The 17,855-nt window shown below is 36.0% G+C and overlaps 1 protein-coding gene across 2 annotated transcripts in view; it reads right to left on the reverse strand.

Annotated features, from left to right (window-relative positions):
• Positions 1-2,022: 2,022 nt before the first annotated feature.
• si:dkey-71h2.2 (low density lipoprotein receptor adapter protein 1-B) overlaps positions 2,023-17,855 on the reverse strand; it is a 31,298-nt gene continuing 15,465 nt past the window's right edge. The window contains exons 4-10 of one of the 2 annotated variants that reach the window (XM_047801323.1): positions 11,607-11,721; positions 10,986-11,058; positions 10,711-10,791; positions 10,414-10,538; positions 8,539-8,573; positions 5,013-5,041; positions 2,023-4,248 (exon numbers count right to left, since the gene is read on the reverse strand). In XM_047801323.1, the coding sequence (XP_047657279.1) occupies positions 4,196-4,248; positions 5,013-5,041; positions 8,539-8,573; positions 10,414-10,538; positions 10,711-10,791; positions 10,986-11,058; positions 11,607-11,721 (511 nt within the window). In that variant the 3' untranslated portion in view covers positions 2,023-4,195. Of the gene's footprint in view, positions 4,249-5,003; positions 5,042-8,538; positions 8,574-10,413; positions 10,539-10,710; positions 10,792-10,985; positions 11,059-11,606; positions 11,722-17,855 lie in introns of both variants that reach the window. The other variant, XM_047801322.1, reaches the window with a different exon arrangement.

Consider the following 17,855-nt stretch of genomic DNA (forward strand, 5'->3'; position numbering starts at 1 on the left):
ACGAGGCAAACTATTAAGCCACCAAATCAACTCGGAAACCCCCTGAATGTGTTCCTTAAAATATAATCTTACTAATTCATTACTTGATATGATTTAGTTTAGTTGCTTAAATAACATTATTTATAGTTTATAAATGCTGACGTTTTTGTTAACGTTAAACTGTGTAGTGAATGTTACTAAAGGGAATCTAAATAGGAATCATTACTCATCATTGCAACTTTTTTGTCAGTGCTAATGACCTGGTTTTTCACATACACATTTAAAATTTGGGTTATATCGGTAGGACTATGTATGAGAATGTTTCAGTGTTTTATGCCTTTAACTACAGTTGATTATGTACTGAGGTAATATGACATTAATATTAGTTAGGATGCATGTTAGTCATTGGCTTGTATATTTCGTTGAATACTTACTGCTCATTTTGTACGACAAAACAGTAAACAGAAACAGCATTTCTGTCACTTCCGCGGTACCTGTGCAAAGTTTACATTATTCAACTCATTGACATTATTATTATCCAGCAATAAATACATGTACAACTTTTTCTAAAAAATAAAAACTCAATTCAAGGTTCTACTGAATATTCTTTTTAATTTGTTGCTATTTTGCTATCTTTTGTTTCTCTACATGATCAGCTACAATAAATGTTAGTAATAAAAGCAACATTTTAATAAATAAAATAAAAGTTACAAATGTTATAAATAAATGTTCATCGATGTCATTGAATATAGTACAACAAATTAATTTAAACTGAGTAATATTCAAAAACAAATACTGAATCTTATTCCTCACTTTATTGCGATCAGCATGAGGCATGAGAAATACTCTAAACACTAAATGGCATCGAGGTACAGCCAGAGGAACTAAACCTGAGGACTTGATGCCTGTTTTTTTTTTGCGGTCGATGCGATCAGTAAAAAAATAATGAAAAGGCAACATGATATAAAATGTATAAATGTGTGTGTGTAAGATGTTTTCCCGTTTATGCCATTCAAAATATGCTGTGATATAAATAATTGCCGCAGCCTCATATTTTCACTTGTAAGGAGTTTTCGCAGTGATACCATAGAAAAAACATTTTTGCTTCCCCAAAGACCCTTTCATTAATTGATCTTTAAAATAACTATTTTTTTTCTTAGTGCCATTAAAAACATTTATAGCCTTATGTGCTAATGGAACGGTTCTGTGGATGTTACAGGTTCTTCATTTTATGCCTTAAACCGCTCCCACATAATTTTTTTTGGATAACTGTATGAACAAGCAGGTGTACCTAATAAAACGGACAGTGGACATATATACATGCTATAGATAAATTTCTAATGGCAGAGGGTGAAATAGATTGTTTCACTCATAAAGAATAATAATAAATAAACCAAGACCAATTCCGTCTTAAATAATAGTGACAAAATTCAAAGACAGCATGTTGTACTGGCTGGAGGTAATGAAATGAAGTGTGTTGTTTGTACCAGCTGCATGGCATTGTGGGAAACTTTTCTTGAAGTGCTAAATTGTTTCAACAGCAGAAGTGCACTGCAGGTGACCAACAAGAGTCAGTAAAGATCATACAGTGTGACACCGTCATAAATCTCTCCACCAATTATCACTGCAGCCATCTGGGGAAACATATTCGAGAGCGCACATCAGAAACAAGAAGGATGACTTCACATCTGTTTTGTGAAGGAACTTCTGCTCTCAAAAGTTCTGCTTTGATTATTTTCCATGCTTTCAGAGATCATGAGTATGTGGTCATGAGCTTAGTGGTCAAAATGTTGGACTACCACAATTGCAAGGTTATGAGTTTAAACCCCAGGTCCAACAAGCATCCACTGCTGGGCCTGTGAGCAAGCCTCTCAACCCTTAATTGTGCATTAATTAATCAATGCATTAACTGGATTAAGGAGAAATGCTCTAAACATGTTTCTTTCATTTTCAACAAGATTCTGGTGATATAGTAGTTTCAATACTTTTATTACTTTATTGATTAAATATCATATACAACTAAATACATCATATTGTGTTTGTGTAAATTTAAACTTTGCATAGTTTTTTTTTTTTAAGAAATAGCACCAGCAAATAAATGAACCAACAAATGAAAGAAAAAAGAATTTTTTGCTCTCCAGCATGTATGAATCATCACAGGTTCTTGTATTAGACTGAATGTGTCATATACACATAAATAGGATGAACAGAAATGAAATGTCCTTCATGTATTGTATTTTTTCTGTAGACATGCAGGACTTTGCCCTGACATGGTGCATGCAGGCTGATGGAGCATAAACATCTTCATTTACACAAAATGAGCTGAAATAAATTGCCATAGAAACCATTACAATGTGCAAGCGAGTTTTAAACATCCTATACGAGACAGTCAAATATATTAAAAAGGTTCCATGTTAAACATGTACAAGAGGTGACATAACACCTAGAACATAACATAACACCTAGTTTGACCTTTGGTACTTCATCTGAAAACAGGAGAAATATTCACCTTTACTGTGCTTCTGTTATAGTTTGACCTTGGAAGAAAAAGAACAGGAAAGCAGGGATGAATGAAGTGCTTTCACTGTGAGCTCAGCAGATGGATTTCACATCAATTGCTTTCGGGTGAAAACGCAGAAAATGTACCAGATGTGCAGAAAAACGTGACTTATTGTACACACTTATTGAGAGCACAAGATTAGCAGGTGTGAAACTGTTAAATGGCAACATATCCCTCTTACATAACGAATATGTAATGATACAGTGCATAATTCTTTTAAATGAAAATAAAAAGCAAGTCATTATATCAATTACACATAACTATAGAAATCTACATACGGTAAGTAAATGACAAAAAAAACAAACAGAATAAATATCACAAAAAAAATTCCAGACACTGTAAATAATATGTTTAATTATATTGCTGCTAGAATTATATATAAATCCATAGAACAGTTATGAAAACATGGATGACAATAATAATCATTTCTGGAGGTTTGTCAGAAGATAAATGCTAAAAGAAATGACAGCATCAGTTACCCTGATATTCTTATAAGAAAAATCTGTCATTACCAGTAGCACTATGTCTCAGGGACGGGGAAATGGGCAGAATCCAGTTTAAACACAGTGTTAATAATCATCTCTAAGGCTCGTGTATGGCTAGGGGATTACGATTGTGATATAACATCAGGATAAACTAGTCTGAGTATTGCATGTGCATCATCATCAGTACTGGCAGTGCTTTTATTACTTGATTGTTACTCTTTCTTACAGGTAACTGAGAAGACATTAAACTTGTGTACTGAGGGATTTATTTTCTCTAGTTAATCACTTACATTTTTGCAAAAATCACCAAGGAAAGAAAAATCTAAACTCACAGTACGGCTTCACTGTTCTTAATGGTGCTTCAACAAAACTAAATGTTACGATACAATCTGTGTATCACAAAAATGTCTAGGTATCGAGGTAAGGATGTTTTTTTTTTCACATATGACCCAGACTTCGGTTTTTGAAATCTTCTGGTCTTTAAAAATACCAGAATTGATCTGTGTCTCCATACGTGATCACTCAACTACCTTTAATGACCTTTTTATTAGTATAATCTTAAATCAGAGATGCTTTATTTATTTACTGTAAATTAAAGAGCATTCGTTGACTATTTTTGTTGGTTGCACAATGTCATAAATATATACGTCAATTTTTCATATGGTGAAAATGTATTCTCTATTATTATCTAAAAATGTCATCACACCTTTAGTTGCGGTATAATTCATGTTTTTTGTATTAAAATGTGGATAATACATTTCTTTATAAATGTTCTATATGTAAATTTTTTGAAGCTGGTCACATATAAAGTCTGCTGGTGAACAAAACACCAGCAAATCTGTAAACTTTCAACACGGAGTGAACGGCTTTATATGAACGACTGCAATTCCAGTAAACCAGATTTTGCAAAAACAATGCAAAATCTGGTTTAGTTAAACAGCTCTGCAGCCTTTTCTCTCTTTATTTGCTGTAAAAACACAAATTTCATTAGAAAATAGCTAATTAAATATGCAGGGCTTTCTTGTTGCTGTCATTTGGTATTATGTGCTTACAGTGCATGACGAACCTTTTACACTGATAGATAATGATAGCGTTCTTTTTGTCAGTGTTTGTGTGTGTGTTTAATCTGTCTCTTGACTGCTGAGAGACATGAAGTTCTCCTCCAGTGAGCTCACAGCTGCATCCTCAAACACTGCTCTGAAGCAGGGATCTGACGGTCTGACTCTGATAGTGAAGAGAAAAGCAACCAAAAAAAAAAAAAATGTGCAAATGAATAAATACTGCATTCAATTTGTGAAAACAACTTACATGAATAGTCATTAGAGTGCTTATGAAGTTCCCAGAATTCAAAAGTTGTTTAGAAATAACAGTAATAACACTCAACAATGTCAGCTAAATGAAAGCTGATTATTATTATTCCTAAATCTATTCTACAATAGATAGATTGATATTAATAAGAAAATAGAAGGAGTGACAATGAGAATCAGTGTGCACCCATCCATCCTCTGTAGCGCTTTATCCTACACAGAGTTGTGAGGAATCTATCACACCCTGGATGAGATGGCAACCCATTGCAGGGCACAATCACACACACTGCAAAGACTCCTTACAGCTTAACATTGGGTGGAGGATAAAAGTTCCACAGCAACATCTTGGTGGTTATTCCACCATGTTTATATCTGACATCAGTAGCATCAGATAACAAATCTGGTCAGCCTCTCGGAGCAGGCATGCACTGTTGATCTGACTCAAAACAAGCTAAATGGGACTGAATAATGACGTGCAACCTGTCGCATTGAAAGGACTTTTTACCACAGTGATGGTCACAAGCGAATGCAATAACTTATCTACAGGAGGAAATCTTCAGAAACAGACAGCAGCGGGAGTTAAAAAAAAAAAAAAAAGCTCACCACCATCTCCACCATTCTCACACTTATGCATACATAAAATATATACTTACATACAACCCCCCTCATTACCTGACTTACCTGTCTCCGTCACCTCCACCCCCATACTGCTGCATGACAAAGACAAGTGACAAAGACAGCATGTTAATCCATGACATATTAGGCCATAATTACATCACATAATGTCTTAGTTTAAGCTCTCATCTCTTACATATTTAAGTTATTAAGAATATAAAAGTCACCGAAATGATGCTTTGGATCATTGAATGCTTTTCTAACAGCATCACAACAAGTATATTTATGATAGCTGCCTATGTACAGCTAGATAATTTGTACTGGTCTCATTCGAAGAGATTTATGTCGGTAGGATTTTTTTTACGTCAGTGATCCTGACCACATTCCTCGATACATTACAGTAATAACAGTGGGATCTTGTTGCCAGAGTGAGGAGGATGGTTTAAATCTGCTAGACAAGCAAGCATATTAATGTACTGGCATGACACCAGTGTTGACTGCTTACGTCAGCAGCAGCGAACAATATTAAATCACTCTGATCAATTACACAGAGTTTCTGTTTGCTCGAGAGGATCCTGTGTTTTAGCTTTGTGTGCTCAGCCTGTCAAATATCTAATCTCTAATTAGACTGTGTTTACTTTCCAGGTCCATAAGCTGAGCTCCCTGTGCTCTTGTTCCTCCAACTGTGTTAAGGTATGCTGGAACATATCTAATCTTTATATGATGACAAAAGAACCAAAATATAAATAGCTAAAGCTTGAATTGTCTTTATACCATTTGTGAATTCTCCGTTTGAATTTTTGACACCTGTCCAGCTCGGATAATAAACATTAATTCTATACATTTGTCAAAGAAAAGAGATGCAAACTTTATACTAATGTTTATGTGAACTATATTGTATAGACACATATACATTATATATAGCATGCTTATATATATATATATATATATATATATATATATATATATATATATATATATATATATATATATATATATACACACACACACACACACACACACACACACACACACACACACACACACACACACACACACACACACACACTGTATAGCAGCACAGCTCAGACACTTATAGTAATATAAGTTCAGTCTAACATGTTATCAGTTTAATAGTCACAGTCTGTTCATGATCATTTGTATGGAGGACAAACCACATTAAACTAAACTTTTGGTTAAAAGAATGTAGAATTGCCAGTATGGTATGACAAACCCTTAACACAATGACATGGTCGTGGAAGGAAATTTTCTGTGTCACATGTAAATCTATGTGTATCGAGAACGATGGTTTATAAAATTACCTAAAACTTACATTCTTTATCTTAAAACATATTAATTATTGTTTAGCTCTTTGGCTTAATATACATTGTATGGTTAGAAGTATATGGACACCACACGTATGTGGGCCATCCCCAAACTGCTGACACAAAAAAACACACAATTGTCTGTTTCCCTTTACTGGAACTAAAAGGCACAAGTCTGATTTGGTAACAATGACCATGTACACAACTCTTGGTCCAGGAAAACCAACATTGGCAACGTTGAAGTGGAAGAACTCGAGTGTCCTTCATAAAGTCCTGACCTCAACCACAATGAACACCATTGGAATGATCTGGAACACAGTCTCCACAGACATGCATGGTAGGTTGATTGGCATCTCTGGAAAATTGTCCGTAGTGTGCGAGTGCGTGAGTGAATGAGAGTGGGTATGTGCCCTGCGATGGGTTGGCACTCTGTCCAGGGTGTATCCTGCCTCGATGCCCGATGACGCCTGAGATGGGCACAGGCTCCCCGTGACCCGAGGTAGTTTGGATAAGCGGTAGAAAATGAATGAATGAATGAATGAGTAATCAATAATTACAGTGAAGGCTTTGTGCTGATGGATCCTATAATTTATATCAAGCCTTTCTTATAAAACTACAACAACAGTTCATCTAAATGACTTCCTAAGGAGATCTGACATCCATTTTTTTCTGTAAAACAATTCATTCAATTTTCATGATCTAAAAAAACCTAACCTAACCTAACCTTTTTGAAAAGAACGTATGTACTTTGGTGGAAGACAGACAGGAATAAACTTTATGTATTTCTTCACAATCTGTAGTTTCCCACAGCAAAGGGTTATGCAAACTGTTAAAACACACTTCAGGCAACTTTTAGCAGAAACAAACTGAATGCATTGTGTGATGGATTACTGCATATCTTTTTTTTTTTTTTGCCCCATAGGGATCCTCAAACTCCCCCTGTAAGATTAGTATCTTATTTCACCACTGCAATGGGAAAAAGTATAAATGTGGTTAGTATATTCGAGCCGGCAGGTGCAGCATACATGGATATGAGTCGTCACATGAAGCACTTCTCTGAAAATTCTCTATGAATAAACCTCAGAAAACCAGTTCAGTGAAAGAACTTTTTTTTTTTCCTGTTCAAATGACTGCACACAGGAACTGTTTTTAAAAAGTCATGAAAAGACATCTGTTAAATTATCATGTTAATTCATCAGCTTTATAAATGAAAGGGCATAAAATGATGTGACAGCATCAGTCTATTAGTTTATTGACATCATGCACCTGCTTCATATAAAAAAATACAAAGAATACAATACAGCACTTTGCAACATGCCTGACTTTGGAATGTGTTTCTCATTTATTCTAAAGTATTGATTTTTCCAGAAGGGGAAATTGCTATTTTGCCTGTTGGCGTGTGCTCAGTAGTAATAGCTACCATCAGGAAAGTAAACGTGTCTTTGCTATTTTGCTTACTTTCACACTCAGGCACCTTCAGCAGTTCGACATGAGCAGCAAACAGCTTGATACAATTACGGTGCCTCATGTTCCTTCGCTTTATGTGCCAAGGATACTCCACATTTGCAAGAAAATATTGTGGGGAAAAAAATCTGTAGGCTTGTCAAATTCACCCCATATATTTTTTTTCATTCAAAGCTACTGATGATTTGCATTGGTATGCTGAAACATTGAGACGTTCTTCTTGTCCAATGCTTAAAATGAAATCAGGATTCACTTCTGGGGTTCATACTGTGTCGTGTGATGCACATCAAGCTCAGACAGAACCAGTTAAGGGAGAAAATAAGACACTATAGCCCAACAGTCTTTGCTACTAAACAAGAACTGCACACATTCAAGGTAAGCTGTAAGCCAGTTTATGCATAACATTATTAAAAAAAAATAATAATGAATGAATTAATTAAATATTCGGAATATCACAATTTTTTTTGTGAACTGTGCTGCACTTGGAATGCTCTCAAACTTAAACGTGTGCGCAATAATAATAAGCTTTTGGATTAGCCTTGCATTTGTATGCAAAACCCTTTCAGCCCGTGCAGCACAGAAGCTGATCAAGAACACTAATCAGCACATGCACTGGTTTTGATAGGAATTTTAAAAATAAAAATGTTAAGTTTATGTTCATACATCAATTGCATTAAGATTTTAAAATGCTAAATATGTGCCTACCATTAATATATAATATATGTGTAAAGATTACAGTCTGTATTGCAGTCATTGTATAGAAAACTCTCCCGAATACTGGGAAAATGAATTAATAAACCTACCTTGAGTATGTGTTGAGGCTGTCTTCTTCCATATCCTAAAAAACATTATTGAGATTCATAAAAAAAATTTTCAATGACAAATCTAGGCTCTGAATGTAACACTAAAATTTGATGTCAGCCAAAAAAATAAGTAAATTAAAAAAAATGTCTGTTTAATTATTTAGGATCAGTCTTATATTTGACTGTTGCGTGCACATTATCCATAGTTTTACAGACTGAAGACTGGATGTATTGTAAACAAGATCCTGTCTTTTCGATGAAAATACAGTAATTGAATCATGATAAAAAGATTCAATTAACAGAGAGTCTATCAGGGAGAAGAGCTGAAGTAACTGATCGATGTAATCTTAAAGAGTGATTATATTGCAGCCTGTGCCCCAAGCCCGACTGTCCTTCATTTATTTATGAAAAGGTCATACCATCAATAGTAAAAGCTTTAGATTAGAGACTATTGTACATTGCAATTTCTAGAATGGCCTTGTGCCTGGTTTCCCTGTGGTCTCTATAGAGAAGTGGGACTTTCCTCATTAAACATCCACAGGGAAATGTGTGCTCTCATTTTCATAAGCAGGGTTAGTCTATTGTAAATGCCAACATCCAGTACTGATCCTCCTTACTGAATTAAAGAAATAATTAAGATGATTATTGCATCAAATTGAATAGAAATAGAATTAACCGAAACATTCCTTATTATTCTTATTATTCAAGTATTTATGTCTGTTAAGAAAGAGTCTTTTTTTTTTTTTTTTTTTTAATTACTGGACTCTTTTTTTAATTATTATATCTGTGGTCTATTATGTTATCTTTAAAAGGTCAGTTTATGCAACATTGAAAGGGAAAGCATGAAATGTCACGATGCATTAGGGAGTCTGTGTTGGTGCATTAGGGAGTCTGTGTTGGTTTTTAGATAATGGATTTTAAAGCTTATGATATAAGTCTGAAAATTGAAAATTCCTGTTTTTCTGTATACCTTCACAACTACTAAGAAATGTACAAATATTTTCTGATTTTTTTTATGTAATTTATATATTTATTAATGTTATTAATAGCCTCAAGGATATTAATAGTACTTTTTTATTTTTAAAAAATATACTGAATTATAGTATAGTAATCACTACCATGCCCAATATTTTGTTGCAGGTTTTAATTAAACTAATAATATGTCAATATGTAGGGCACCTCAGGGTGAGTGTATAATCTTACACCTGAGTAGTTCAGGTCTCCACCTAGTGGTTTAAATATATAGTCTAAAAAATCCCAAGCGGAATGTAAAGAGACTCACCACCACCTAGTGGGAAAGACCTGCCAAAACCCATCTACTGTTTTCAACAAAAAAAAATGAAAAATATAACAAATATGTGCACTGTTCACAAAATATGGATGTAAATAAACTTCTAATTAAAGCTGGAAGTTTGAGTTTAAAAAAATCATTATATAAGAGCCACAAATGAGAGGTAACTGTGGCCAAAAAGGGAGGCATTTCCTAATTTTTTTGGTGGCCCAATGTGTGGCTAGAATGTGATCCTCACACCATTACACCACCATGACCTTTGACCCATGGCAAGTACGGGTCCAATAGATTTATGTCATTGATGCCACATTTTGGCAGTACCATCTGCATGTCAGAACAGACATCAAGACTCATGTATCATCAGATTCTGTCTCAAGGTTTGATGTCAAGAATTCTAAGCTGCATTTCTACTCACCACTGTTGTGATTTTAGAGAGTATTTGAGTTAGTCTAGCTTTTCTTTTGGATAATTGCATAAATGAGAAAGGATACAGGTTTTTGTATAGTGAGTGTATATACTTATTATTAACATCATTAATACTTTCTCCATATTGATTATCTTATTAGAGTTGTAAGGTGTCCTACCCAGGAATCATGCTTGACTGGCCGTCTCCTGGTAGGCTGGCTGCGTGGGGCTAGTGAAACGATGGAAGAGGAGAGGAAAGGCTTCTGTAGTTTGTGCTCCATCAGAGTCTGGGATTTTTCAGTCCCTGTCTCATACACACACACACACACACACACACACACGCACACGCACACGCACACGCACACACACACACACACACACACACCATTAAAATAAACCAGCTCTTTCTACCCTATCCTCCACCATAACTATATTTCATAGATCATTTCACAACTGAAACAGGAGCTGTATGTTACCTGAAGCAGAGTGAGATTTTGATTCCACATGAACATCGCTGTCTGAACAGGAACAGCATGTACGAGCCTTCTTACTTTTGTCTGAACAGATTTTCAAAATGTTAGGCCTGAGGATACTTACTACTGTTCAGAATTAATGTACATCACAGACCTTGTTACATAAGTCATAGCAATTAATGAAAAAGATTTTTACTCTTATTTCCAGCACGGTGGTCTGTCAGTGTGCTACAAGAGACCATGATGCAATTATGGTTAATTATGGTCTTTGTCCTTACCTTCTTGGGCAATTTCCCAGAAGTCCAAAGCAACTTTAAAAGCCTGTGCTACTGTAAGTGTGACTGCCTGGGCCTGAAGGAGACACAACAAGGCGAGGTGACAAATGGCTCTTCACATGAGAGTGCATGAGAAATAAGCGCATATACAGACAATATTGTGAGAGAGAAACAACAGAAAAATAAAAAGGATTTTTTATGTTTATGTACACAACTTAAGAACAAAAAAAGTTTAACAAAAATAGAATCAATAAATAGTTTGCAGTTTCCCAGATTCCTGTTTGGGGAAAAAAAGAAAAATGTACCTTTTACAATTTATATACAAGACAACTAGAATTGCAAAAAAGTTTAAATATAAATAGAATGTAGTATTAGATCATTTTTAGCAACACAATTATAATAATAATAAAATAAGTTTGGAAAGAGTTGGTACAGTATATGTTTTTTGTTTCTTATTACAATTCTTACATTAAAGAGTACAAATTTGCATGTACAGTATAGGCTGATGTGTTTACAAACAATAATAATATATTGGGTAATTTACAAACAATATGTATAGAATTGATTTTGTTTTAACTTGTTAATTTTTGCTCTCAAACACATTCATCTGAGACACAGACTCACAATTTTCTTCTTTTGGCAGAGGAAGGCATGGCACTCCAGAGTTTCACTGAACTCACTCTGTGAGATGTAGGCAAAGACTTTATCCTGAGTTTTATCAGCTGTGCAGTAGGAGATTCTACAGAGAAAAGCAATAACATTTATTATTTAGCATGTATTAAGAAAACTAACAATGGGAGTAGAGAAAGTATATTTCAGATCCTTCTGAAAGAAAAAGTGATGTTTGAATGCTGTGAAATAAATAAATCAGAAGGCCTGTCTTAAAATAAACAAGTAAATAAGTAAGTAAACAAATACATACATTATATACATACATACATGCATACATACATACACGCATACTGTAGGACACTTAGAGGGATGGGACACGGAAGAACAGGCATAGAGACGGGATTAAAGCAAGCAAGGTCGTGGTTTTATTTTTCCTCTCAGAGTGGTGCAATTTTAATGCAGCAAAAAGTCAATGAGAAAGTGAAAATAACCAGCTCCTTCCTTTAAGGCGCTTGGGAAGAGATCCCTGCTCCAACTCCAGACATCCAGAGTGGGGGCGGCTGTGACTAGGTGAAGCAGTCCTTCTCCAGGAGCGTAGCAAGGTACGCGGTGGTGCAGCCAGAGAGGGCCGAGCGACATCCACGGCGGCACGGCCAGAGAGGGCTGAGCTACGTCCACGGCGGCGCAGCCAGAGAGAGCTGAGCTACGTCCACGGCGGTGCAGCCAGAGAGGGCCGAGCTACATCCACAGCCGAGCAGCAGAGCCAAGCGACGTCCACAGCCGAGCAGCCGGGCCAAGCGACGTCCACAGCCGAGCAGCAGGGCCAAGCGACGTCCACAGCCGAGCAGCCGGAGTGCAACCCCCGACAAACCATGGGTTGGTCCGCGTATCAAAACCCAGAATGGGAGGGAGGGTAGGGAAAAATCTCCACCACTCTGGAGCGGCGGCCATCTTGCGAGCGTGCTCTGGGACAGCGGCCATCTTGCGAGCGGGCTCCGAGATGCAGCTGCAGTTCTCCAGGACAAGAGAGCAAAACAAACGTGCAGGAAGTTTCTGCAGACAGGTCAGTGTGTATTTGGCCCCATGCAGATGCCGGTACTCACATATGTCTGAACAGGATATGAAGAATTTGGAGCAACATATTAATGAAGAAAAACTGCACGAGGTACCCTCCATTAAACCTTCACTAGAGGAGTGGCTTTCCAGGAGAGAGAAAAGGGCAGCTCTGTCATCAGGAAGTGTATTAAAACTGGAAGAAGTTTCAAAAATTCAGCGGCAGTTATTGAAGCTGTTTGAATTACTGACAATATTTCTGTTTTCTTTTTTTTGTTAGCTTTTTAATTAGGTTTTCTGCTGTAGTTTAACTCTTTTGGTCTAGGAATCATGTCGTTTTCAAGGGTTCCATTGAAAACATTAGAAGAGTGCCTACATGAAGAGACTAAAGCTCACAATAAGACGCTGGAGAAAGAATTGGATAAGCTGCATGCTGTTACACAGGAGCTGGCCAAAAGGGTCAAGAGTGTCACAGAGGCATTCCGGGACATGGTTGAGCATACTGCTGATGGGGTCTGGTCTGCAAAACACGTTGTAAGACCTGCCCCATTATAGATCCGGGAGCTTCCTCCATGTCAAGTGCCTGCATTCTCCACCAGTGTAGGGCACTTCAATAAAGGGTCAGCTTTTCGGCGGGAATTCTGCCGCCCCGCCTTGCACGCTGATCCAGCTGCGCTGATTTGGGTGCTGAATCCTTTTTAGCGTTTCGTCAGCGGTGCTGTCCACGGTGCTGTCCACGGTGCTGTCCACGGTGCTGAATAGCCTCCTTTTTAGCGCTTTTGTAGCCTTTCGGGGGCGAGGAGCGGTATTTTAGCTGCGTGGGACAGCGGTGCATGCGCCGCCTTCACAATACATACATGCATACATACATACATACAGTCAGGTCCATAAATATTGGGACATCGACAATTCTAACATTTTGGCTCTATACAACACCACAATGGATTTGAAATGAAAGGAACAAGTTGTGCTTTAACTGCAGACTGTCAGCTTTAATTTGAGGGCATTTACATCCAAATCAGGTGAACGGTGTAGGAATTACAACAGTTTGCATATGTGCCTCTCACCACTTGTTAAGGGACCAAAAGTAATGGGACAGAATAATAATCATAAATCAAACTTTCACTTTTTTAATACTTGGTTGCAAATCCTTTACAGTCAATTACAGCCTGAAGTCTGGAACGCATAGACATCACCAGAAGCTGGGTTTCATCCCTGGTGATGCTCTGCCAGGAATCTACTGCAACTGTCTTCAGTTCCTGCTTGTTCTTGGGGAATTTTCCCTTCAGTTTTGTCTTCAGCAAGTGAAATGCATGCTCAATCGGATTCAGGTCAGGTGATTGACTTGGCCATTGCATAACATTCCACTTTTTTCCCTTAAAAAACTCTTTGGTTGCTTTTGCAGTATGCTTTGGGTCATTGTTCATTGTACAGGACCTGACTGTACATACATACATACATACATACATACATACATACATACATACATACATACATACATACATACATACATGCATACACGCATACATACATACATACATACATACATACATACATACATACATACATACATACATACATACATACATACATGCATACACGCATACATACATACATACATACATACATACATACATACATACATACATACACGCATACATACATACATACACGCATACATACATACATACACGCATACATACATACATACACGCATACATACATATATGCATGCATACATACATACACGCATACATACATACATGCATACATACATACATACATACATACATACATACATACATACATACATACATACATACATACATATATACATACATACATGCATACATACATACATATATACATACATACATGCATACATACATACATACATACATACATACATACATACATACATACATACATACACGCATACATACATATATACATACATACATGCATACATACATACATACATACATACATACATACATACATACATACATACATACATACATACACGCATACATACATATATACATACATACATGCATACATACATACATACATACATACATACATACATACATACACGCATACATACATACACGCATACATACATACATACATACATACATACATACATACATACATACATACATACATACATACATACATGCATACATACATACATGCATACACGCATACATACATACATACATACATACACGCATACATACATACATACATACATGCATACACGCATACCTACATACACGCATACATACATACATACACGCATACATACATATATACATACATACACGCATACATACATACATACATACACGCATACATACATACATACATGCATACACGCATACCTACATACACGCATACATACATACATACACGCATACATACATATATGCATGCATACATACATACATACAAACATACATACACGCATACATACATATATACATACATACATGCATACACACATACATACATACATACATACATACATACATACATACATACATACATACATACATACACGCATACATACATACATACATACATACATACATACATACATACATACATACATACATACACGCATACATACATACATACACGCATACATACATACATACATACATACACATACATACATACATACATACACGCATACATACATACATACATACATACATACATACATACATACATGCATACATACATACATACATACACGCATACATACATATATACATACATACATACATACATACATACACGCATACATACATATATACATACATACATACATACATACATACATACATACATACATACATACACGCATACATACATACATACACGCATACATACATATATACATACATACATACATACATACATACATACATACATACATACACGCATACATACATACATACACGCATACATACATACATACATACACGCATACATACATACATACATACATACATACACGCATACATACATACATACACGCATACATACATATATACATACATACATACATACATATATACACATATATACATACATACTTACACACATACATACATACATACATACATACATACATACATAGATACACACATACATACATATACATACATGCATACACACATAGATACACACATACATACATATACATACATACACACATACACACATACATACTGTACATACATACATACATACATACATACATACATTACAACATCAAATTGCATCTTGTTGCACGTCTCGTCTTCTTACAGCGTATAAGAGCAGAGGTTCTGCAGCATGGGCAGATAAGTCGATTTCTCTATTTTTTGTAATGAGATGAATGATATATCAATAAGAAGCTTTGTGTTTTAAAGTAACTCTAAACCATGCAATATAATCCACAGAAGATAAAATGAGTCTTCCCTAAACTATTACCACAACGTTGGAAGCAAACAATTTGTCATGGGAAAGTCTGGCTGAGCCTTGTGCTAACGCTAGAGAGAGACAAAGAGTAACCAAAGGCATTGACAGAGCAGATCCTGTTACCAGAGGGAGCCAGAGAGCAAGCAAGGTCTTATTTATAATCGGTGGTCTGTTTCAGAGTCTGTTTAAAAGAGCTTTCGGGATTAAAAACCTGTACCAACATTACAATGCCAATATCTGCAAAGTCAGGATTCATGAACACATGGTGTTTCAAGAGGCACAGAGCCCTGACCTCAACCACACTGAATGCTGCAGCAGCCCAGGCCTCCTTGCTTGATATCAATGTCTGAGCTCAGTAAAGCTTTTATGGCTGAATGGACAAATCCCCACAGTCATGCTCCACAATTTAAAACGAAAGCTTTTTTTAGCAGAATGTACTTTATTGTAACAGAAAAAAGGGACTAAATCTGAAACAGGATGTTCAACAAGCACACATGGATGTGATGGTCAGTTTTCCACATACGTTTAGAATTATAGTGAATAAGAATTTTCAAGCTTCCATTCTTGTCTTTATTCCAACTTGACTGCAATTAAAATATGAAGCTGGATTAAGTCTTTGGGGTGTTGATATGATCGATTAAGAAAACGCTCAGTATTGGGTAAAATAGATATAAATAATGTATTTGTGGTTGATTAAATTGTGTATGGGAGAAATCTACACTTTAATTGATTAAACTCTTTATTTAAAATGACTTCCTGTATCACTGGTGTAAAAATGAGGGGAGACAGAGACCAAATTCGCCTTAGTCATTTATGCCCGATGATGTCCATAATCATTTAAGGGAGGAAAAAATGAATAATTATAATGTAATTTCTGTCTGGAATAGGATGCAAGTGTATCGCTCATATACACAGTGAAGACAACTGGAAAAATACAAATATTTTGGGGTTACCAAGTCTCAATGGAGGTAATTTGCCAGAAGAAAATGTTTTTTTCAGCACCTGGAGCTCGCTGGACACTACAAGAATTTTGACGAATAGAGTTCAATGGACAGATAAAACAAAAATATAGATCTAGTTTATTTTCTTTTTCTTTCCTTTTTTTTACCTCAAACACAAGGTGCCATAAAAGCAAGGATGGTTATACATGAAAGAACCCCACTGTTATGTATGGTGTAGGATCTGTGTTGATTTTTCTAATCTCACTCAGGCTCACTTAGATCCAGCTCTCACTATGGACAAGATATTTTAACCATGCTGTGTTCTTACTGAGACCCGACCTAAATAGCAATGCCCAAGACACCTCCTTAATCTTTCTCATGCTCTCTCCTTCTCTTTCTCCCTCACTCTTTTTTGATCTAATGATGTGCATGGCAAGTTGTTATTTATCCTCCTCAATAATGCAGTCCTGAATTTAATTATAAACAAATTTAATTATAAACTGGCCTAAATAAAGTTTCTCCGCCTAACTAACAAGGAGGAGGAGTATGAAAAAGTCTGCTGGAATTTTAAACCAAGATCCATTCAGATTCTGCTGAATAATTTAGTGAAAACATTGTCCTTGATTTCAGATTCACATTTTTCTGAAATGGGGGACTTATTTCAGTCGCAGTGTCTATATGCCATTTATGTTGCAATGTCCTTATCTCTGCACACGTTCAAATTTTAATGTGTAAGAAAATGTGTTTATGCAAGTCACATGTCAGTAAAATGTCCTCTCATTGGGTTCCGCTC

The sequence above is a fragment of the Tachysurus fulvidraco genome, chromosome 16, assembly GCF_022655615.1.
Source record: "Tachysurus fulvidraco isolate hzauxx_2018 chromosome 16, HZAU_PFXX_2.0, whole genome shotgun sequence".
In the NCBI taxonomy this organism is placed as follows: Eukaryota; Metazoa; Chordata; class Actinopteri; order Siluriformes; family Bagridae; genus Tachysurus; species Tachysurus fulvidraco.